Raw genomic sequence first — 25245 nt, forward strand, 5'->3', positions numbered from 1 at the left:
TCAAGGAATTATATGAAAGGTTGTTAGAGGAAGATTTACAGTGATGGGAATGCTCTTGTTTTCAGTTTTCAGGCAGGCTGACTGAATAAAACTGTCATGGGGTTTTTTTTGGAAGACAGACAAACTTCTACAGTCTTCCTTCCTCCTGAATGAAAGTGCACAGAGACAACACCTCAGGTCTGTGGGCCTGTAGCAGATGTTTTTGATAGAAAGTGATCTGCTTCAAGCATATCTGATTCCTGAACTATCACACTATGTAATGTCAGATCCAGTTTCCATGTCCCCTGAGTCAAATGCTACTTGGAGAGCCAAGCAACTGTCACAGTCACTCTCCACTCTATAATTCGCTGACATATGTGGTGCTCATATATTCTCCCCAACCCATGATTTTATTTTTTGTCTAGTACAGTCAGCAAATAGCTTTTGGTGTCCTTTTATCTGCATAGGGACATATTAATCATTCTTTGGTTGACTCATAATTATTAACATAAAAACATCAGGATTTATGATGTCTTGGAGATGCCATGAATTTGAGGACACTTATTTTTAGATGCGCAGGCTCTCAAAAGGTAATTCCTGCTGGGTGTTTACTTTAAAGTCTCTGCAAGATTAGAGACAAAGGTGTAAATAGATATCAATAAAGTGTGCTCCCTAGAGTCCTAAACAAAGATGAACACTGCAAAGTCTTGTAATCATAACCAAGCTGAAAGATCTGTGCTTCCCATTTTAATAATTCAGCCATAACAGTAGCTAAAAATCTAGCAGGGCTGTAGAAAGCTGTTCTTCAACTGAAAAGCACAATGGAAGTATTCTGGGTGGTCCAGGACAGCATTCAGCCAAAGAAAGCAAGGAGTGCTGAGTAAAGGGAGGAAAAGCCCTTCAGTATATGAAGTACAGAAAGGTACCAAGAACAAGCAACCAAAACCAAGCATGAAGTGTTCTATGCATAAGGCGTTGCCAGCAACTAGCAAAGTAGACAAAAATTCCTACAGCTTCTGATGGAAAAGACTCTGATGTGGAGACAGATCATCTGGAGAAGTCAGCCCAGAAATAGCTCACTCAGCTATTGCTCAGGCACGCAGGCACACTGTGGGCACAAGAAAAAAATTTATACTAGTACAGAGAAGGGTAGATGAGAGCCTCCTGAGTTTAGAGCCGAGAGAGATAAGATGCTGTTTGGGTAAGCTGTACATAATCCCCATGAAAGGACTTTTCTCATGATCTCAGCTACCCTGGGTTCTCATCCTAAAGTGGGCATGCAGTTATTGCAACGTTCAAAAGCAAGGGGCAGGGGGGGAACGGGGGCAGAAATGGGAGAGAGGAGTGTTCACACTTTAAAGCTACAAAGTCATTCTAAGGTCTCATTAAACTGAGTTACTAAAGCATCCACAGCACATCAGAGAGCAGAATAAATTTGATTACTCATATGATTGTATATCTTCAGTCGATGCATACGAGTAATAAGGTAAACCATTTGGTGCAACCAAAACCTCGGCTTGAAAACTATGCATAATCTATCCTTTACAATATACCAGTTATCCAACTCGATATGACTATAAATCTAACATTCTTTGCTATGCTAAATTATTATTTAACACAAATGGCGTGCATTTATAAAATACATCCAGTCATAAATATTGGCAATGCCATATTCAACAGCTGGAAAAAGGCCTGAGTTTTAAAATATTTATATACAGTTTAATAAAAAAATAATCACAGAATCAATCAAAATACATAGGTCTATGACATATCAGATTCTAATCTCAAGTTTCAAAAGTTTTCTTTAACAGCAGAAATGGGCTGTTTATCAATCAACAATTTATCAGAATAAACTGTAATGGAAGGAAGCTCCTTTACAACACTCAAAAACCCAGAAAAAAGCCTCAAGAAAACTCAAACAATAAGACAGATGACTTACTGAAGTGTAGGTCTATGTGCCATTAGGTGCTAAGCCCTTTCTGCCTCCACAAACCTTTACTTGTACTTTCTCCTAGTTCTGTACATGTAAATTCCCAAAGCTATATCACATAAACAGCGAACAGCAAGTAACCTACAACTGGCCTAGGAACGAATCACAAATTGTGCACTGGACAAACACAAACTAAGCCATTTCTAATGCAATTTTATCCACCAATGAATGGCTGACTAGACATATAAGGTTTTTCCTAAATTTAGACTTAGCACTGTAATGAAAAAAAAATTAATTTTCCACACAGAACTAAGAAAACTCCATTTTTAATTTTGATGCAGCTGAAAAAGTCTGCATTTACATCCATTTTCAGATGTGCATGACAAAGTTTCTCATACCATTGAAATAATGCCTTTAGTTAAGATTTTAAGTCTGTGAAATCTGAACTACTTAACAGGTAAGCAACTGCACAGAATTCTAGAATTGGTAACTGAAATGGCAAACCAAGCATTGACTTGACCACAAGTTCCCTGTGTAATACTAAAGCAAACCTGGCCAAAGATACAATCAGTGGCATGTGCAATGTAATTGCAAAGCAGCAATCTCTGCACTAGAAAGATACATGCCAAAATAGCCAAAACATTTCTGTATACATTCTTCTGAATGGTAGAGAAAATAGAGAGACAGAAAGTGAATCTTAGAGCTCAACATGTTTAGCTTATCAAAACTGGATAGAAAAGCAATTGGTTTATAGTATTATTTATTTTAGGATAATAATAGCTGGCAAAAAGAACCAAACACAAATAAATTAGAACCAATATATGTGTATGATTGTATATATATCTTTTGAAAAATTTCTTTCTATCTTCATTTCAAATCAAGAACGGACACTTTCTTGAAGATACGCATCAAGCACAAAAAGCAGAATGTTTTAGTGAGACAAGTAGGTGTGCTCAATATGAAGTTCAACAGAAAAAAAAACTGCAAGGATTTTACCAGCAGGACAGGTAGAGTATACAAACATCAACAGAGCCAATATTTAGGACAGCTTCTGGCAATTTAGAAAATCTATATTCAATCTATAGATTTTTAGCTATTTGTACAACAGTCAGTGTGTATTTAATTCACTCATTTGTTGCCAGGGAGAACATCAAATATTGTGCATAATACTATCCTTATGCATCTACAGGACAATCAAAGCAAAACAATTAATATAGTAACATAATTTGATAAGGAGCAGAAACTGGTATCCTTGATTGTCTCCAGGGTAATGAAATTCAGGAAATTTCCCCCAGAAGATGAACGAAAGAAAGAGTATTAGAAATGGCTCTGAAAAAGATGTGTACACTCCGTAGAAGAATTTCATGAACATTCAGACTGAGCAAGTTATAAAAACCTGTGAGCAGATCAGAAAGAGAGAAGGGCATGGGACCCTCAAAGAACTAGCCAAAACTTATGATGTCATGAAAATGAGTCTACACAAGAAGCTTTTTTGGCTCAAGGTTTTCTATGACAGTCATTTTGGGGCTACAAACTACAACCAAATCTTGAAATTTCTCAAAAATGTTTGTGCACATCTGTTTTCAAATTCTGAATTCAAGATATTATACAGACATCATCAATCCAAGACCAGGTGCAATACATTTGCTACAGCCTTGTGCACCATGGTGTGGAGGCTTGCTCTTCTGAATATTGTTTACCTTTAAGAAGTTACCTCATGAGTGTCGGTGATGTTCACAGAGCCCAGAGCATCTACACACTGTGACAACTATGAAAGACAGTTGTAATGGTGTAAGGGCAGCAGTTCCTCCTGTGTCTTTGTTAAACACATGAGAAACCACTGGATCAATTACTGTCCCCCAGCATAACATATGGCCAGTGTTAGAAGCTGTTACACCAAATGCAGCCACAACTACATGTGCTGAAATGTTGCTGTGAGCGCATCTTGTCCAAAACTACCAACAATCCCTTTTACTTTGATAAATTCCTGTGTAGGAGGAAATAATTTGAGCTAGGTGCATATGTCTATTAGCTTGTTCAGAATAATTAAATTGTTTATTGCGTATATCTTTATTAATGTATATGGTGTGAGTTTATTCATCAAAACAAATAAGAAGTAAACCAGATTTTTTTTCTAAATTAATTTTCTAAATTCTAAAATGTTCTAAATTTATTTGGAAGCATTATCCTTTATAGAAAGGAAAACAAGCTAAGTATCTTTTCTAAACCATCTCTGGTATGTAGGAACACTTCTTCAAATTTTGGCAATACTCTATCAGCACAATAACTGACAATCTGTCTTGGTATTGCTAAGAAAAAACTTCTCATATTCGTTTTCAAAAAGACCAACAGACAAAGACAGACTCTAGGCTACAATGACAGGTTGATCAAATCAGACAAAACAGCGATCTCTTCAATATAGTGAGCCAATGATGGTACCCATAGCTAGGTATTCTAAGGTTTTATTACATGTAACACAGATGACCTGGGAAACTCTCCAAAATTATGTGTATGTCATTCCTTATTACTGAAAAATCCAGAATAAAAAAAAGAACTTATAGCAAAATCTAAAACTTTTAGCATAGTATGATAAAGTGAAATTGCTCTCACAAAAAGGATATATATACCCTGATGTATACTTTTAAGTCTGCTGTGGCTGTTCAGTAGTTACTTTCATTTAAGACACCATTTCTTAAAGCATATTAATATAAAAAAAAAAACAAAACAAACCGAAACAGAAAACTTTCAGGGAAGAAGTCCAGTGTGCATGTATCAAGCCCACAGAATCACCTTGCAATTTACATAGGTATTGCCTACTCATGTCTAACTCCCACCTTCACAATTGTTAGCCCACATAAGAAGAAATGAACAAAAATAACTATTACAAAATGTCTTCAAGTATCAAGTGACTTTCCATTTTTAAGCTTATAAGTTTAAAACTACTACAAGAAAATAAAGACCTAGTTATTTCTCTGATACGGCTTCTTAGATGCTTTTCAACCTAGCCGTTTGACTCCCATACCCTGAAGTTTAGGTACACATATTAATCACTGGGCCCCCAAAATATCTCTGGTTTCTCTATCACAGTTAAGACTATTTCAGACTATACTTAGCTGCTCTGCACAGTAAGCCGGAACATTTACAACTATTTTCAGGATGCTGTAAATTACAAAATTCAGCTAAAGCCCCCTCCCCTCCTCCACGGCACGTACACTTTCAAGGCATGACTGTTAATAACCTAAAATACAGCAACCTAACATTAAGAACATTTTAAGGCTTTTGCTGAAAACACCTACCTTAGTATAGTCTACTGTCAGCTTATTTCAAGAGCTGACTTACTAGTGAAGATGCTAAGAAATGTCTGTTTCTATAAATGGAGCTTTCTTTTTACGGCTGGTTCTTGCTTTAAGCAAGCAGGGAACACAGGAAAGTTTTGTGTCCTGAAAGCTTACCTTCCAGTAAGTCTCTTGCCAGACCTGGTTCTGCCCCTGTGGACCGAACAAAGTCTGACAGGACTGCATCCATATCAAGAGTCATGTGATCATTCAGAGATGCTGCCAGACATGCAGCAGCCGCAGGACTCACTGGTCGGCTAGAAGGCATCCATCTGTGCCAAGGAGAAAAAGCAACAGGATTTTAGAATGTACCCTAAATGGATGTAAACCACATTTTTCCTATCTTCCCCAAACATGACTACTACAAATGCTAAGACATTCAAGTTACAGCATATTAAAATAAACAGTATTTGTCATCCATCTCTGCCTTAGCCTAGAAGCTGTTGATCACTCACACTACAAGGTTTTCTCTTTCTTAACATTTCAGATTTTTATTGATTTTTCTTATGTGCAGCTTGTAAATAATTCTGCAACTCAAAGACTCCAATCCAGCTAAACACAGGCACTGTTCATACACTGTAGTTTAGCAAGTATTTAAATGTTTGGCTAGCCTAGAGCTCTTTTGCCCTACAGAGATCAGTATTTGTTCTTGTATTTGCCTTGTCAATACCACTTCTGTAATTTATAGTTTCTTCACTGTACTGGGTCTGGCTGGGATGGAGGTCATTTTCTTCATTAATTTGCCAGAATTGTGGCTAAACCGGTGTTGATAACACCTCAATATTTCAGTCATCGCTAAGCAGTGCTTACACAGCTTCAGACCTTCTCCACCCCCCCAGTGACCAGGCTGGGGGTAGACAAGAGGCTGGGAGCAGGACAACCAGGACAGCTGACGACGGCTGACCAAAGGGATATTCCAGACCATATAACATCATGCTCAGCAGTAAAACCGGGGCAGAGTCTTTCCAAACTAGCCCTTGCTCAGAAACTGGCTGGCCATCAGTCTGCTTGTGAGTGGTGGTGACGACTTATCATCTTGGCGTCACTTGCTTTTCCCATCCCCCCTCCCCTCCTTCCTTCACTTTAATGAGTGTATCGTGATCCATGACGGGGTTTTTCTTGCTTTTGCTGTTTCGATTCTCTCTCCCATCCCGCTGTAGGGTGAGGAGAATGAGTGAGCAGCTGGTAGGTGCTTAGCTGCTGCCTGGGGTTGGAAACTCCAGGTCTTTATACATCCCACTCTGGGATTTGTTAATGGTCACTTTCAGCTTTTGCTGTTTGCTGTGTTATCACTTCAGGTTTTGTTGTCTGAGAGCTACGACAAAAGCACTAGCCTTGAGTCTAATCTGGTGTTTGGCCCATGTATTGCTGCCATCCCAGTACTCCGGGAATCATCTCATGGAGTCAGTTGACAGTTACAGCTTTCTCCTCCAGGAGCAACTTCCTGCGGAAATTAAGAATGTCATCTCCTCCTCCGGGGCCGATGTTTCCTGCCTCATTACGATGGCCCCTCGGTTTCTGAAAGCTCCCTGTGTATCTGCGGAAGGGTTACGCCTGTCAGCCAGGCGGGCACATTATCACCTGGTCGCTGTGCCACTGGGGTACCGAGGCCCGCAGTCAGAAATCGGAGGGTAGGGAAGCCCAGCAGCTGGCAGCCCTGGCTAAGGACCAGGGAATCGGCAACGGGGCTGGAAAAGGGGCAACAATCCACAGCTCTGGAGGCAGCTCCTGTTAGGCATGAAGGCAAGGTATTCCCTCAGGCTACTAAGGCAAGTGGACCACCCCTGAGGAAGGTATCCATCATCTGAGGGAATCAGTGGTGGTGGAGGTGATTTACAGCAACCTGGATAACAACCAGTCCTCCAAAGATCTGGACAAAACCCAGTGCATGTGGGTCATGTGGCGGAAGTTTGTATGGAACACGCTGACACCATATGCCAGCACCCTGGCGGTAACAGACTGGACAGACACCAAGGTACCAACTGTGGAAAGACTGGCTGTAGTTACAACTTCAGTGGAGAAGCTACCCCCCCAAAACCACATCAGAAACACCTGCAACACACACATGGTATAAACGCTCGGACAAACTGATGCCCTGCTGGAACAGGCAGAAAGGAAGGGTCTGGCAGGATTTCACCCCTGTTCCTCTGAGAGATGCAATTAAGAGTACTAATTAACACAACCAGGGACACAAAATCCTTTACTGGTTTTATATCTAATTCACTATGCCCCCCCCAAAAAAAAACCCAACCCAACCCAGCCACCTATCCAGGGCTTTCTAAAAGAGTTATTATTGCAATACCCACTTAAACATAAGACAAAAGCACCACTTTTTTTTTTTGCACAAGTGGAGGTTTCCTTCCTGGAAGAATTTGTTTGTCCTGAGGCACAGCGACAGCAGCCTACCACAAGAAAACCAGCACCCCAACAATATATCATTGCACCGGGTGCCTGTGGCCAGGCTCTGGTACCAGGGGCTGCAGGGCTGCCCTCTGTGGGGAGGGGGCTCCACCAGTTCCAGCTGACTCTGCAAGAACCCACAGTTCAGACAAGCTGGTGGCACCTCTCTAAAAACACTCCTACTTCACAGGAAGGCGGAAGGCTGATTTTAAAAGGAAGAGGGAAAAAAAGGCACTGATATTACAGTAATTTATAAGTTTTACTTGGTTTATTGTTTTATTTTGTTGTACGGTCATCTATTGATGACCAACACTATAGCTACTGTACAGTTTTTACTATTTTTAAACAGTCTGTGGGGGCAATCTTACCAGGGTACTCTGTTGGGGGCACAGTCACCTGGGGACCCATTAGGAAGCAGATTGTGTTTTGACTCAAGTGAAATGCAACACAATGTCCAGCACAGGAGGCTTTCTTGCCAAATGCATGGCTAACAAAATACATATGCCCTACCGCATTTTCTACCTACTTTTCTGATCCTGGAAAAGTGAAAGCCATCCTTCTAGGCAATATACTCTACAAATATCAAATAAAAATTAAAGCAGGCACTTCAAGAGTAGCTGGTGTTAGACAAGCTATTAAAGATGGCTGGCATTCAAAACACACTAACTCTGTACTTCTATCCTGCCTGCACCGCTGCAAAACTAGTGCAAGGCAAAGGAAACACAATGAAGTTAAATGATACACAGCATACTCAGAAGCATATGTTTTACTTTCATGCTTGTTATTCATCATCAGTCAAAGTTTACCTTTGAACATGAATTAGATTTTTTTCCCGTTAATTCCTCCTCACAGGCTCAGTTGGAACTTTACCATGTGCCAAGGGTAAGGAACAGCATGGAGATTTCCTACTGGTAGTAGATGATATTGGTTGGCTCTTGCTTGTACCACAGCTACAGAGAAATAAACTGTGAAAAAAATTGGAAACCAGTTGATTTCACTGTTCCCCAAATGAAACACACTCCTTTCCTACTCCACGTGCAATTACCTAGTTATATTTTACCTTAAAAATGGAATGCCTTTTTTTTCTCAGAAATTGCCCTTTTCTGCAAGTACTTATCTCAGGTAAAATACAAACATCATTTACCTTCTGCCCCAGGAAGGTGGGGTCTTTTTTTCAGCCTCATCCGCCAGAACTGCCTGCAAAACTCAATTTACCCCAACAAGTTGGAAGTGTGTGGGCTATGGTTACACAATTACCTATTTTTCAGTATCAAAGCAGTTTACACTCTTACTAATCTTACCCACTCCACAGTCTTCTGGCCCCTACAATGTACCATGTTTTATACTATTTATACAGCTGTATATTGGGGCTGCATGAGGGTGGCAGGGGAAGCGATCCTTGCCCCTCTATTCAGCCCTGCTGAGACTCATCTGGAGCACTGGTCCATTTCTGGTGGCCCAACACAAGAAAGACGTGAACATACTGGAGCAAGTCCAGTGAACTGGACATCTGGATCCCACTGGACCAGGGAAACACTTCTGAAATGTAACATAATGAAAAAGTAGTAGCAGAAGGAAAGCTGGAGATATTGAGGAGGCAAGTTAAAAAAGGAGCGCTGACACTTCAGGAAGAGAACTACTTTAATGGATTATGGCCAAAGTTGGCATCTAAGCTTTGTAGCAACTGAATATATTTCAATGCAAATGCAGGACAAAAATGCTACTTTTATTTAAAAAAAAACAAACCCCAAAAACTCATACATGGATCCACTGTACTAAACAGCACTAACATCCTTACAAAAAGATCACCAGAAACTGAATACAATTAATTTCTTTAGTGACTTGGAAAAAGAATGAAATAAGTCTTAACCAGCAGGATGAAAACATATGGATCAAGCTAAAAGAACCTACTTCAGGTGAATGATACAAAGCATTACTGAATTTCAGATAATCAAAAGTGACTCAGTAGTATGATGACTGCTAAATTAAAATGTACCAGCTGGGCACTCAAGTACAGTCACTATGTGTGGGGGCCAGACTGCTCATAAATTTGGAAAACTGAAGTGCATACCAGTCTGAAAAGTCATTTCATGAGTTGTCTCAGTATCAGCATTACTTCAGTATTTTCACCGGTACTATTGAAAAGCTATCCTTTTAACAGCAGAAAATCAGTCTCTTTCTGCATTTATGACACCACCCCATCCCCTCAAAATTGCGCCTTGATTACGTCATCATCAGACCATATACAGTAACCGTGTCAACAGACACATTTAATTCTTAACTCATCCCAGCAAAGGTTATATAAGCCGCCTGCAAGGATCTTTACTACAAAAGAGGTTCTTTCTGGTAAGGCAGAAATTTCTTTATATAGAAAAATGGTAATATCTGTGCATTGACAGCTGCTGGAAACACAGCTCACATGCAACAGAGCCAGAGATAAAGCTAGCTGTTGTTTTACTGAAAAACAGTAATTTAAATAAAATACTAGCCACATTACATTATATAATGATAAACAGCTGTACAGGTAGAAAACACCTGTCTTGCGTTGGGTGCCAAGGTATCACACCCAATCCAGACCTTACAAATCCATGACAGTGTGAGGAAAAAGTTTTTTAGTTGAAATCTCCCTCAATGCCTGTGCACTATGCTTTATAATTCTCTAGGCTCTGGGTCCTGCAGCTGTGCTTAGAGCACCTGTACAAAAATATCGATGCTATTTAATTCTTCCTATTACTCATCAGACCTTAAATTAACAGCACAACATAGATTAATAGTGTTTATCCAGACAGATGCATCTGAAAAGATGGAAGAATCAATGACAAAACGTGTTAATGAACGTTAAAACTGAAAGAAAGCAGAACAAACCCAGCACTGGTTAGCTGTGTTGAATTACCTCAAAATGAAATAAGATCTACAGGACTGTGCTGACTGGGGCCGGACTCCTGCACCATCTCCATGCAAACTCCAAATTGCAACAGTGCTGAATTAAGTACATCCAATGTTGTAAGAGACAATTACACATGCAAGTGAGAAGCAACCAGCTGTGGAAACTCATTCCTCATCTGCTGGTAAGGCCTCACAAAGTCCCTGAAACATTAAAAACTGAGTGGGGTGCTACCAAACCCACAAATATTAACAGCTATAGTACAACGAAAACACAAACAGAATACCCCTACAAAAACCCTCTCCAAATCTCAAATGCTACTTTTCCTACTATCACAATATTTTACTGCTAGTATTAGCTACTAACCATGTACTAACTATTTTTTCATGCAGCAGACATCGTCCCTCTACCCTGTTTTGAAGTCATAATTATCACAGGTGGCAGGTGGTCTGGCTGTTACTTGTACTACCTCACCCTGAAGAAAAACTTACAAAAAGTCTGAATTATGCATGTTCTACACTCTGAAAGCAAGGAGCAGAGTTAGTAAGATCCTCCTGGTACACATTTGAACTAGCACTACTTTTTTTTCGCAGAGGAAGTAGTTTTCTCAGCTCTCTAGAATTTAGAGAAAGAAAAGCCCAACATCCCCCCTGCCAAACAAAAAAGAAGTCTTCAAAGAAATATTATCTTTGTCAGAAAATTACTATTAGCTCTGAAAACCCGCTCAGATGGAATAGTGAAAACTACTAAGCAAAAAAAGAACATAAATTGCAAAGGAGGAGGCAGTGACTCAGAAGCCAGGTGGCTGCCTGACCTTACTGTTATTACCAGGTGAACACAGTCTCTCCTCACCTACAAACCCATCTCAACCCCCTTTGCTCTGGTCAAAGCATTAACCAAACTTACGCTTCACTTATACACACCTGGAGGAGATCTAACACAACCATCCATGTTATAGCCACCTGCCAACACGCGTCACTCCCCTTGCGGTTAACAGCATTGACACACATACCAGCTTGCAGTTGTCCTCTCAAATGTGCCCCACATGAGACACAAACCACATTTTGAACATTCTTGACCCTCAAAACACAATGAAGACCTTGGTTTTCACTCACTTTCTAGCCAGATTTCTTCCCTAAATAATTTCTTCTTTATCAATGCAAATACAAAAGGCAGTGAAAGGGGGTAATTTGTTTCATATTGTAAGAAAAGGCATTTTTAAAGTATTTAAAAAAAGAGATACTGATTGCTTCTAAATGTTAAGATGGTTTAATAGGACTTGAAATCAATTTAATATGAACTCATTTGTATTTGATCTTTTCTTTTCCTTTAAGTACCTCTCTCAAAACTGAGCCATACTTGGAAGCAGTTTTCATCTGAATCTAAATTTGACTTCTTCAAAATCAAATAGCTTCAGCCAGTTAAACAACATGAAGGTGTGGGTTGGTGTTTTTTTTACCAAAGAAGCAGAAACAGATGCACAGGGCTAACTAATAAAGAAAGCAAGTATGTTAAAACAAATCCCATGTGTCCAGAATACAAACAGCTGACAAAACAGAAGTGAGGAACAGAAAGAAAACAGTGCACAGTGGACAAATCCTCAGAAAGACATAATAACCAAACTGCAACAAAGACCTTTCACTTTCATAATTTTCAAAGAAAGGCTGAAATAAGCCCCATCAATAACATGCCTAGTCTCAGTGCTTTAGAAAGCCAGTGGAAAGACTAACATTAAACCAGTACCCCCACACACTTTTTTTTTCTTAATTTCCCTGCAGTGTGACAAGGCTAAATACCTATTAAGATTACTGATTCCTCTCAGCTGGTTTGGCAATAAACAGGCTAAGTGCAGCCCACTCGTGTGTTGAATGTGCATGCCGCTTGCATTTTTGGTTGTCAGGCAGAAAGACTGTGTTTGTGCACAGCTCCAGACTCTGAAAGTAATTCTTTCTGACATGCCATGTTTGATCGCAAATATCATCATTCTACAATCTTGACAATATTATGAAATTGAACTGATGCACTAAGTAAGACCATTTCTCAGTGAAGCATTTAAACTTTTTGAGCTCAGGCTGTATAATTTCTCATTCTTTTCTGCCTGCAAAATGTATTTACTTAGTTTCACAGAGACTTTAATTTTTTGTAAGCTAGAGAGTTTTTATGTGGTTATTTAATTTCTAAAGCCGCTCCCACTCTTCAATAGATATCACTTTGCAAAATGTTCATATACAAGATAAAAACTATTAAGGAAAAAACTGTAATTAAACCACCAAGTCTGTTACAGAAGATTTGTTTAGGAGGGAACTCTTAGTTAATGTAGGCACTCAGCTTTTCAGATTACTTGGTAGGAATACCATGTATATGTAAGAGTAGTTAATTGGTCAGAGCATTCGTTGCCTAGGTAAAACATGATTAAATATTAAAGGACCAATCTGAAGTATAGAAAGATAATGCTCTGCCAGGAGTAGCTGAAAGGAACGATAGTGAATTTCTAGTATTTTTGCACCAATGGAGACACAAGTCTTGGGAATACTTATAGGAAGCCTACCTTATTTCCAACATGAAATTTCTCCCTACACTTTACTTGTGTTAAATTTAACATTATTTAACACGCTATGACCTCGATGCAGTTTGGTTTTTGTATTCAGAGTAATGCTTCAAACTTGCTTTTCTGCAGTGTTCCCCTGAATAGCTGGGGCCTTCTATCACCATGCTTTTATTTTATTTCTGCACGGATAGAGTCAGATACGTGTCCAAGATATAACTGGGGAAAAAAATGAGAAACAGTTACTCATACAGACGTGTTTCTGTATTCCAGTATTCAAAATGAAACTAGAAGGTAAAACCAGAAGTCAGATGTTGGCAAAGCCTCTTCTGGAATACTGAAGCAAGTTCAGTAACAGGTTTCAGAGAGATCACTTCAGACTGAAACAGGCAAAATGAAAGGCTACAGATCATCAGAAGTTAAGTGTTTTATCTTAGGACAAGTCACTAGAAGGGCCTGGATTGCAGAGCCAATGAAACAAGGCTGAGAACTGGACTGAGACTGATCTTCAGAAATACACCGAGTTCCAAGCAGACACAGGCTGGAACTAAAGACGGGGCTCCCAGTGACAGAAGTACTGGGAACAATCTTTCCTTAGCAGCTGGGGGAAAAGTACTGAATTATTTTTAAAAATAGTTACCTAAGTACAACATCCTGCAGTGATAGGAAACCAGACTTTAAAAAATGGGCAGTTTTCTTGCAGTCCTGTGGCCTGTTTTTTTGACACTAACGAATAAGCTGAGTTTCCAGGAAACTCTTCCAGGGGTTATTCTCACTGGGCAATGCAATAAGGTTGTCCTCATTGCAATGTTAGAACAATTTCTAGATGACAAAAATCTGTATTGAACCTTTTCTGGTTTCTCTATAATTTCCACTTGGAAAGTTATGCAAGCAAGTCACACATGCATAGAATTTACTTCTGTAAAAGGACATACACATATAGATGGGATTTAGGTACAGATGCAAGGAAAACATCAGAAGATTAAAGGTGAGATTCCTCCTGAAAACAAATTTATACACTAATTTATACTAGTGAAAAACAACACCTTAATTTCACAGCAGTATTTTATAATCCCTTTTTAAAGGTCAGAGTGATTATATGTGAAGAACTGGCATAAGAACAAATTGTCTCTTTGGAAATAAGTCTTCTGCATAGTTTCTGATTTTCTAATAAACAAATGTGCAGCTTATATTACAATACAGACTATATCGCAAATGTTTATCTTTGTATGTAAATATTGAGGATATAATACGTTGTATCAATAATAGGATATGTGATAGCTTAAACAACATACTAAGCTTAGTTGGAAGGGTTTTTTCCTTTGTACAACTTGACCCATTTTGTTAAAACTAACACTCTAGTGGTAAAACATGTAAGCACTAGCTACAGGACTTCACACATTTTACTAAGCTGATGATGATTATAAATCTGACAGGTAGTTTTACTAAAAAAAAAAAAAAAAAAAAAAAAAAAAAAAAAAAAAACAAAACAAAACAAGAAAACCTACCCCAAAACCACACCAAACACAAACACCAGTATATGACTGCAACACTAAAAATATAACAAACATTTAGGGTTTTTGGTGTGAAGCAGGCATGGTAAACACATACATGTTAGAAGTGTTAACACCTCTCATAAAAGTAATGTTCTTCTCTACATCTACAATTCTCTACATTTCAAAGGAACTGAATGGCAAGTAAATGCTATTTGCCAAGAACGTATGTCTTGTTTTGTTCCCTGCCAATTAGACTGCTATTCATTTTCGGCAGGAAAGGAAAAATTAATACTTTTTACAGGGGTAAGAATACTGTTAAAATACTAGACTCCAAATTCTAACAGAACTACTGGTTCAAGATACCAAACACTGAAGAAAAATGAAAGAATTTCCAAAGAGCTAAGCAAAGTATATGCAATGAGAAAATTTCATTGCTGTTTTACATTATTGCACCAGTAATAATGTAAGGTGGAAACTGGAAGCACATATTAAGTCGCACTCATTTAAAGCACCTCTATGCAAATCATTGTAGCAGCAGTTCAAAAACCCACAGAACCATGGGCTTAGTTTTAAACCCATGCTGAAACCCTACCCAAATCAGAGAGAAAAAGACTGTGCTGCTTCGGTGCCCCAGGCAGTGTGACAGACCAACTGCTACTGAACTGCATCACCTGCCTCGGCATTTCTCCAAGAATTTTACAAGTCCCAAGTATCCTATGAGAGGATTGAGGAGTTTTTTCTTTATTTCCCTCTAGCAATAAAATGATCCCCATTCCGTCACAGCCTGCATCACTGCTGTGCAGTCCAAATTTCTGCCTGGAACTTACAGTTCGGGCCCAGCTGAACTGCTGTTTGCAACCTGGACTGTAACTATGCAAAAACAGTTGTAGCCTTTTACTTGTAAGAGCAATAAATATGGCTTTTGATATAAACGTTTTCCCTTCGTTTCCCTAGTACTTAGCACTCTCCTTGGTCTTTAGATCCTTTCCTACAATTCTGATTTAAAAAAACATACTTTTCATAAATCAAAAGCTCTCTTACGTGACAGTGGGACAGCTGGGGGTAGAAGTGTTCTGCTGACAGACCACAGCATGGTCATTTAAGACATGGTATTTTTTACCAACTGTAAAATTTTCTCACTGGTCTGAAATGTACTTTTTCCTCTCAGACTCAGAAGGAACAGCCTAAATCAATACTTCTTTGTACTCTTAGCCTATGCTCAGAGAATGATAGTTGAGGCTAAGAAAGATATTTTATTTTGGTTAGTAAGGTGGCAGAAGACAAGACTACTACTTATATCAATGCACCATACATAAATGCAAATATAAAAAGCCCAACCAACCCCCCCTCCAAAACAAAACCAAAACAAAACACCCGTCGGTCTTAAATTAGCACCTCAACAAACCGCACAGGCTTGTTCCAACACACTACTATCGGCCTTGTTATTTATCTTTATTTTGCACTAGGGTAAAATCTTGCTGGTACCATCCAGCACAGTTGAATGTTTTGGTATGGATGACCAGAGCTGTTCTGTCACCTTATCTTCTTTTGAAGCATTACAACATATTTAGGCTAGAGAAATTTACAAAATGATGTACAGGTACAAATCCTGGCCTTCATGTTTCACTTGTAACTGCTGATCCCAATCAACCATAAAATGCCACTTGGGATCATGCACTGGGTGAAGGAGACGCAGAAGTGTGGAAGATAACACCGTGTTAACACTTCAAAGTTGTCTGCTGCAGGTACCTTTCCACTTTTAAATCTAGCCTGTTTCAAGACGACTGACTATTCTCCTGCTACATCATCACAATGGTTCTCTGTCACTGACAGTACAGGTGTGGCTTTACAGACCTGCCCAGCTTCTGACCCCTGTAGCCATCTCTGAGTGTGTATTTAGTTGTGGACATTAACTTGGAGTGAAGCCCTGCTTGTAAGAGAACACAAGTCAACCTTTTTTTTTTTTTTTTTTTGCATGTGTGTGAAAATTATAATGCTAGGAAGTCATAAATGGACTAGAATATTGCTTCTTCATATAGTCTGTTGGTTTACAGAACTAGAGAGCATTACAGATTACAAATCAGGCAATCTCCCTGCATTTGCACAATACAGATGCAGTTATGAAGTTTGTTCTTGTGCTGTTTGTTTCAAATCTGTAACCATCTCCTCCAAAAGCCACACACAGCTCCTTGCCCAAAGTCTGCATAATTACGCCAACATCTACTGATGGATAGTTAAAAATAATAATACTAGTCTACTTCAGATTTTCAGAAAAGGAAATAATTCTAGTCAGGACACTGTTACAAGTTAAAAAGAAACTACCTGAATAATCTCTCTACTGAAATGCTCACGCTAATTTTTATTTGAAAACCTCCAAATGCTTCTGAAAATGTTAGTTTGAATTAGCCTCACATTTGACAATTGTTTCATTGTTCTTGGTTTGTTTCTTTAATCCTGAAGGTTTAAACTTTGTCAGTTTAGGATCTGTATTTGTTTAAATACCAATGGATGAGAACCTCTGTATGGCCCTTCATAAATTTACACTTTGCTTAGTTCTCCTCTTCTTGATGTGTTTGTATACTGATAATTAAATTTACTGCTTGCAGAAAGAATAGTTTGTTTTCTCATTTTTATCAGTCCTTTGAACTTAAATGGCCCAGCAATTTGACAAATAACTTTACCAGAGATTTGCTGTTATCTGGAATTTCAAAGAGGTTTTTATGTGTCAGTAAGAACGAAGTATTTAGACTGCCACAAGCTGTGTGTCATTTGCAGATGAGTATATTGCCCAACCAATGCACTACTACAGTGACTACACTAAATCAATAACGCTTATTTTTGTACTACTATATAGTACAACATAATCACTAAGGTAGATTTATCCGAGGTTAAGTCAAAATTGAGAAACACGAACTTCAAATTCTGAAAGGGGAAATTTCAGCAATGCCTACCTTTCTCAGAGGGGAGGAGAAAAAAAAAAAAAAACAAGAAAGAAAAAGGGGGAAAATATTTTTCTTGAAAGGTGTGTATTTTCATATACAATCCTCTTCTGGTCTCTTCATTTTTTTGTTTGTTGGCTGGTTTTTAACAAGTATTAGTAGTGACTATAGCACTTCATCCTAAAAGCATGACCATTATTATTTTTTAAATCAACTAAAAAATAACCAGGAGGAAGAACTCCGTTTCAGAGAAATTCCAAAGCAGAAGCTACATACTGTGGAATCTTTTAAAATTCCAGTCTGACTGATGACAGCTGTGTAAGACACTGTGCAACTCAAAATTTAAAAGGAGATTACTCAACAGCAGCTCTAGCTATATGAAGAAAGGTGTACAGACTTCTAATTCAGTTTTATTTACTTATTTACCACGATCCAGTAACTGGAAGGATGAAAACAAGCATGTGGGATTCAGAGAAAAGTTATGTCAAAGAGAAGAAAGCAAAGGTAAAACATAACTGCACTGTCTAATATACCACACAAATTCATTCAGCCACATAAAGGTTTGTAGCTAGTGCTACTCTAGATACAACATGGTATCTTCTGGGTTTCAGCCACTGCTCCAGAAGTGTATGGGTCAGCATCATATTTCTCATGAAATGTGGCTATGGCAGATGATACAGAGCTTTCAAAATGGCAATACAGATCCACATGTAAATAAGGTGCTTGAATCACCTCTTTCTACCTATAATACTTACCAGCTGCATATTCAGATACCTGAATCACATCTGAAATATACTTGGGGATTTTTGTTTGTTTTTTTAAATGTTCACCTTAATTTGTCAAGACTGCACAAGACCATAAATAAAGATAAACAACTGAACAGAAATTTTGACATCAAGTTTTTCCAGAAAATTCTTCAGTTCTCAAGACAGGCTCTTCCTAGACACGATGACTTCAGCTGGGAAAATGCAGTGTCCCAATAAACACATTCAAACAGAAGCTCACTCTGTCTCCTAACAAACGTATCTCTCAAGTGATTGAGTGGCAAACAACAAACGTGGTTACAAGGAAATATTCCACACCTGTTGTTCACTCAGGAGGTCCTGGCTCCCTCTGCAGTGATTTCATTGTTCCCAGAGATTTCAGGCCTTCAGCTTCTGCAAAATCTCTCTAGCATTGCCCTAACTTGCACGGCACTGATGCTGCCTGCAAGCAGGATACTCCAGTCCACCAGAAATTCAAATTTGACTGTAAATCACTGGACACAAGGCAGCTTTTTCACATAAAGCATAAAGCTGCTTAAGTCAAACTCTCTCAGAACAAATCTCAGAGATCATAATAGACTTAACTGAAGTTAAGAGTAGATGCTTACGCTCACTCCCATAGCACAGAATTTTAAAGGTGAATTAAAAGAGAGCATATCTCTTAAGTATTTTACTTTTATACTTTGTATTCACCCCAGATTGATTACTTTTCCAGCCTTGCACCTGCTTTGTTTTAAATAGACCTTTATCTTCAAATAGCTTCCGTTTTTAGCTGCCAAGAATATTGAGATGAAAGCCAGTTTTTAACTTCTCAGTCAGAAGAACATCTCCCATAGAACTAAATGTATATTATACACTTCCATCATAGATGAAGTGGACCTAAATTTTACAATCTGTTTTTTTACAACTAAGCCCATACTGCTCACAGAACTCCAATGATAGAAACAAATTATTATTCAGGAAACATACTGTACAAACCATACCATTTAAGCTTATCAAAGTGCTCCTCAGTCTGTACTGAGGTAGGAAGACCAGCTCCTAAGTCATGAAAGCATCTTTCATCTACCTCCATTCAATCAGCTGCACTTGACTGAATTCTACCACCAGAATGGCAAATCACTCCGTTAACAGGCACTGCATAATTACATTATAGAAAGGACATGTGGTCACAAGTTATTTGCAATAATAACCACCCCTTTCTGCAAAATCTGTAAAAAGTGTTTTAGAAAGTGGCTGGATGGTTAAGATCTTGACAGCAGATACAGTTATAGTGATAGATTAAAAGTCATTAGTTAAAGCAGCAAAAATTATGATGACTATCTAACAAAAGGTAACATGCACTAGACCTGATGGCACAGTAGGGTATTTATATGGTAATTATAAAATCTAGGCTCTTAAAATACGTAAGACAGGACAACATTTAGTGACTAGTAAAATTATGGGCAATCTACCTTCTAAAGTACAAAACACCAGAGTTATAGGAACAAAAGGTGAAGAACAAGAAAAATAAAAGCTCTAATCGGGCATTATTACTAAGGTTTTGTCTACACAATGGACCTCAGGAAAATTAACCCAAATTAATTTAACTGGATTTGTCCATGTCCATTAAATTCCTTTGCAAACACTTTCATCTGGGAATAAAAATGTGGCCTTAATTTGGTTTGGCTCATCTTGCCTTTGAAGTGAATTAAACTAAATTCACTGGAGGCCACTCTAATCATGAATGGGAATGTGCGCACAGAGAATTGCTGGGATTTAAGCTGCCCTCTCTAAGTTCCTACACTTAGTTGACTTGCATCAATTTTCCTCAGTATCTTGTGCAGACAAGCCCCGAACTAACAGAGAACAAGGGAAGCTACACTGAAGCGTCCTCAGTCAACACACTAACCCCCATGGGAACCATCGAAGAAGAGCTGTTATCCAAGAGAAGAGAATTGTTCAACTACTTCAGGTTCAGTTCTAGGAAGAATACCACTGAAGTTCAGGGACCAACTAGGAAGTATTTTAAAAATGCAGCTACATCTCGGTTTTCAAAAATGCTATTTATATAAAAGATCTACTATTTGCTTATTTATTTATTGAAGCTAGATATATTGATAAAGCACACCACTAAGTCATCTTTTGAAGTCATTTGTTTAAGAATTAGTGGTTGTAACCTATTACTGGACGCTAAGATAAAAGAAAGTAGAAAAGAAAAATTGAGAAGATCACACTGCGTTCTAGAGCTATGGCACACTCCAACTAAAGAAACATTATGGAAAGTTAGAGACACCCCATGCCTTAAAATACCTGAGTGCCCCTAAAATATTCTGAAACTGGTAACACTGACAACTGAGAGGTCTTTTACTTGCACTTCATCACTGAGGGCAGCCTAGCAAAAAGCACAGCACCAGTCCTATGTCAGATGCACATGCAGGAAGATTAATTCATCTGCTCAGATGTTCTGCTGGCACATTTTTACAAATGTATTTTCATGGAGATTCAGAGGGTTTTCATAACACTATGTTATTTGTATTCTGGCAGAAAGCAGCAGTGCAAGAGAGAAATGTAATGCCACTGATAAAATTGGAATTTCCCTAAAACAAAGATCTTCATTTTAAATCAAATTCAAATATCAATTATTCTTTTATCTGGGAAAGTGACAAAGAAGTAGGCAGTATTATACTGTACTGGAAATAGAACAATTAGGTTTTAAAATGCTAATCTGTGGCCTCTTATTAAATGCAGTTTCATTAAGTAACACGCATCTCTTCCATTAGAATATATCTCTACAGAAGCAATAGGAACAAGCTAGATCTTTTCCTCATCCAGAATTTTTTCCTTACCTCTCTCCCTCATTTTCCTCATTTATAAATTTTTCCTGACGCTACAAGAAGATACTATTTCCAAATATTGAACACATTCCTCCAAACGTCATCCTTTCAAATAAAGAAGGTACGCTGGGCAAAAGTCTTAACAGAGTTTTCTTTCACAAAAATATATATCATATAATCCGCATGCATAAAATTTACTTCAGTACATAAAAAACAATATGTCCGAGTAACCATTATTTGACATACATAACATGGAATTTCTTTTTTTTTTTTCCTCAAGTTTCCATTGCATTAGAAGTCAAACACTTGGTCCTACAGGCACCACAAAATGATGCAACTTAACAACCAACAGAACGAAGACCAGCTTAACCACTTGCTTTTTCTTACATTTTCAGTAAGCCCCCTATATCTACATTGCAACTCTAAAATTAATTGTCATAGCAACAGGAGTCTAAGTCTTCATTTACAATGCAGATAATCTTTTCAATCATGTTGCTCATGCATAACCCCATAGCTTCTGATGTGCAGTGTACTCAAGTCAGCTCTTACTAGGGGCTGTGGGGAGAGGGCAGAACACGGAGGGGTGGCACACAGCGGTCAGGAAGCAGTTCAGCCTCAGCCTCTGCTTTAGAGCAAGTTACTTCCTCCTATACTTTTCATTTAAGAACAAACGGCTGCTGCTGAAAAGTCAGACTGCTAAGATTAGTTCTGCTGTTAAGGCTGCTTATTCTTAAGCTGTAGATAGACACACAGTTGATTAAAGTTACCTTTAAGCAAGTTTTTAACTTACCTAGACTTTAAATAAGAGTTCCTTGAGGCATGTGAGAAATGGGCATTATGCTGCTGGTTTTTGGTGAGGAAAATAATCCGGTTTTGCCACAGTAGAAGGTATGAATAAGCAAAATTTTGTCCCCTGAGAAATCTGGAAAAAAAAAAATAGTAGTATGTTAATCATCATACTTACTCTATGCTATCTGAAGAATAATAACTGGCAAAAAACATTACCTTTGACCTTAGGAGCCTAATGGATACTACTCTCAATGCAGATAAATTACCATATATAATAATATGCATTAAGAAGGTTACTTGGGCACAAGCCAGGCAATTAAAGGAAAAAAAATAATTACAAAAGTACAAAAACATCCTGATGGACATCCTATGTGAAAATGGTAATTCACACTTCAAAATTCCTCTAACTGTTCTCTTTCTTAAGATTAATACACTTTTGGAAGTTTTTCTTCTCATAAGCTATCAAAATCTAAGGCAACTAGTGAAGAGTTATGCAGAAGACTCAATTTACACAGCCGTTTTCTTTCATGGATAAAAGGGACAAACACATGAAGAAAGAAGGAACATTATTACATGGAATTTATTTATCTTTAAAAGAAACAGCACTTCCCTTCTCATATAACGTACTCCTATCTCTGTAAGTCCTGCTGCCTGCAAATACATAATCCAATTACTATAAGCTTCACCTTATTATTTTAAAAGGCACTTACAATCAGTTTTACTGTTTTTTTAATCCATTCACAAAACCCATGCGCTTGTAACTGAGCCCAGCCTTATCAAAATCAGGATTTAACAGATATCTGACCAAAACCTTTCATCATGGAAAACATTCCTTACAATAATGCCTTTAGAACAGGCAGAAATATAACAAGGTCCAGAAATTTTAGGAATTTGTAAAAATTATTATATGAAAACAGAACATTATAATATTTCTCATTATTTCCTAGAATACATACAGAAATAACCAAATCTCAGTAGATAATAGTCCTTATGCAAAAAATCCCAGTTGTCTATAACAACTCAGCTGCAACAGGAGGTGTTTCTGAGCTAATATATAGTATTTCATAAGATTCCTAGCCTCTTTTTCTCCTTCACTGTGATGTATTTTTATGCAAGAATCATACAGCTGAACAAAAAAATCAATCTTCAGTTCTTTGCTGGAACTTACTTATGAATGTAACACAGATAACCTCATACAAAAGCAGATTATTTTAAAGTTCAGAATAACATGGAAAGAATAATTTCATACATTGCAAAGGAAATATAAGTAGAAGTAAACTGCATTAGCCTATGACCCTCATCTTTCTCACCCTCACAGAATTAAAAAAAAAATAAATTAAAAAAACCAAACAACCAAACACAACTGTAAAACTGTCATCAATTTACAACAGTAACTTTTAATAGCTCTAACGCTTTCATAGATATTTTGACTGCAAGGGATAGAAATAACTATCAAATGTGAATATGCCTCAATACTGTCATTTTTACCACGTCAACAAACTGAAATATCTATGCTAAGAGAGTCTATTAGCTATGGAGAAGTAACAAAAACCTCTGTTATGCAGCCTTCAAAATCAATGATGTTTCTGCTAAGGAGATGTGAGTTTTATCACTGCTGTGGAAATAATCAAACAGTCAACATATGTAGCTTTTTTCAGCTACATATTAACAAACCATGATTGAAACATTTTTAGTTTTGTTCAGTACATCAGCTGCACAGAAAAATAAACCAGTTCCAACACTTGACCTACTTCAGCTGAAAGAGGACTTAACGTATGTGCTTGCAGTACATGTTTTTCTTTTTAGCAAATCGCAATGTAGCATTTAAACTACACTACAAATTATTCCCTTTAGTTTGCTGTCATAAATAAGTGATTTGAAATATTACCATGGATACTATGATTGTTAGGGCACAAGGAAATGCGTGTAGCTCAGCCCTTTTTGTCATTTCTCACACATACACACTGCAGCTTCACAAATTTTAGTTTTCTGGGGTTTTTTTTTTTTAGTTTTCATCTGTTTCACTGAACATTAATTTGATAGTACAGTGTGCAAGAGCTCAAGCATGGGTTTATGAAAAGCAGGTCCTGCTTGATAGAACCTGATCTCCTTCTATGATGAGATGACCCACCTAGTGGGTGAGGGAAAGGCCACGGGTGCTGCCTGGACCTCAGCAAAGCCTTTGGCACCGTCTGCCGCAGCATCTCCTGGAGAAACCGGATGCTGGTGGCCGGGCTGGCATGCTCTGCGCTGGGCAACAAACTGGCCAGCTTGTCAAGACCAGAGTGCAGTGGGGAATGGAGTTACCCCCAGTGGCGGCCGGGCACGAGTGGTGTTCCCGGGGGCTCTGTGCTGGGGCCACTCCTGTTTAACACTTTATTCAATGATGTGGACAAGGGGATCAAGTCATCTAATCTCAGTAAGCTTGCAGAAGACACCGAGCTAGAAGCAGCACTGACCTGCTGGGGGGCTGGGGGCTCTGCAGAGGGGCCTGGGCAGGCCGGGCCCATGGGCCGAGGCCAGTTGTGTGAGGTTCCACCAGTGCCGGGCCCTGCCCGTGGGGCACAGTGACCCCAGGCAGCTGCAGGCTGGGGCAGGGGCTGGGAAACTGGAAAGGTCCTGGGGGGCTGACGGCTGAACGTGAGCCCCCAGTGTGCCCAGGGGGCCAAGGCGGCCAACAGCACTTTGTGCTTAGTTTCTGTTTAGACCAGGCTTCTTCAGTGTAAATTCTAGGTTCAGAACAAGGCCTTACTTACAGCTACATTGCTCAGTGGTTCTTTGCAAAGACTTCATTTAACTCAAGCAACATATGAAGGAAAAGATCTCTCTAATAATATAGAAGCAATAATATTTAAGTAGTAATAAGATCACCTGAAGGAAGAGGTTTTTATGTTAAAGGCAGCCACTATCAGTATGTTGGTCCTCTTAAACAGAAATTACAAGCATCAAAGGAATTATTATTCTAGTTACGGAAAGTAGCTCTGCCACATCCTACAGATGTCTGTGTTGAAAACTGTGGGGGAATGATACAAAATTTGATCAACAGCATCTGTCCACAGTTCATCTAGAAAAGATCCGACTGGCTAATGTTTCACTTTCTTGCGGACACATTTTACAGTTATGTTATTCCCCAGAGCAAAGCAGCACTTTGATGATCTACTTTTTTGAGGACCAGTTCTTGAGCACAGTCTGAAGTACTAGCACAGACAGATTTTCTTTTTGTACTGAACATTCATCACTTGAAATCTCTTTGTAACCCCTGCATAAGAAACATCTCTTGTTTTATCTATCTCCTAAATGTCTATAGTCTGTCACAAGTTATTGAAGAAGGAAAAGATTTCTCCTCTAGCTAGAAAAAAACTCTTCTTTGC

The 25245-nt window shown here is 38.5% G+C and overlaps 1 protein-coding gene across 5 annotated transcripts in view; it reads right to left on the bottom strand.

The window, feature by feature from the left end:
• The window catches only part of OTUD7A (OTU deubiquitinase 7A), a 146504-nt gene that overhangs the window by 57538 nt on the left and 63721 nt on the right, over positions 1-25245 (bottom strand). For 4 of the 5 annotated variants that reach the window (XM_040601683.1, XM_040601687.1, XM_040601682.1 and 1 more), the window contains exons 4-6: positions 21876-22007; positions 8451-8609; positions 5362-5516 (exon numbers count right to left, since the gene is read on the bottom strand). In XM_040601683.1, the coding sequence (XP_040457617.1) occupies positions 5362-5512 (151 nt within the window). In that variant the 5' untranslated portion in view covers positions 5513-5516; positions 8451-8609; positions 21876-22007. The remainder of the gene's footprint in view (positions 1-5361; positions 5517-8450; positions 8610-21875; positions 22008-25245) is intronic. The other variant, XM_040601684.1, reaches the window with a different exon arrangement.

The sequence above is a fragment of the Falco naumanni genome, chromosome 7, assembly GCF_017639655.2.
Source record: "Falco naumanni isolate bFalNau1 chromosome 7, bFalNau1.pat, whole genome shotgun sequence".
Taxonomy (NCBI): Eukaryota; Metazoa; Chordata; class Aves; order Falconiformes; family Falconidae; genus Falco; species Falco naumanni.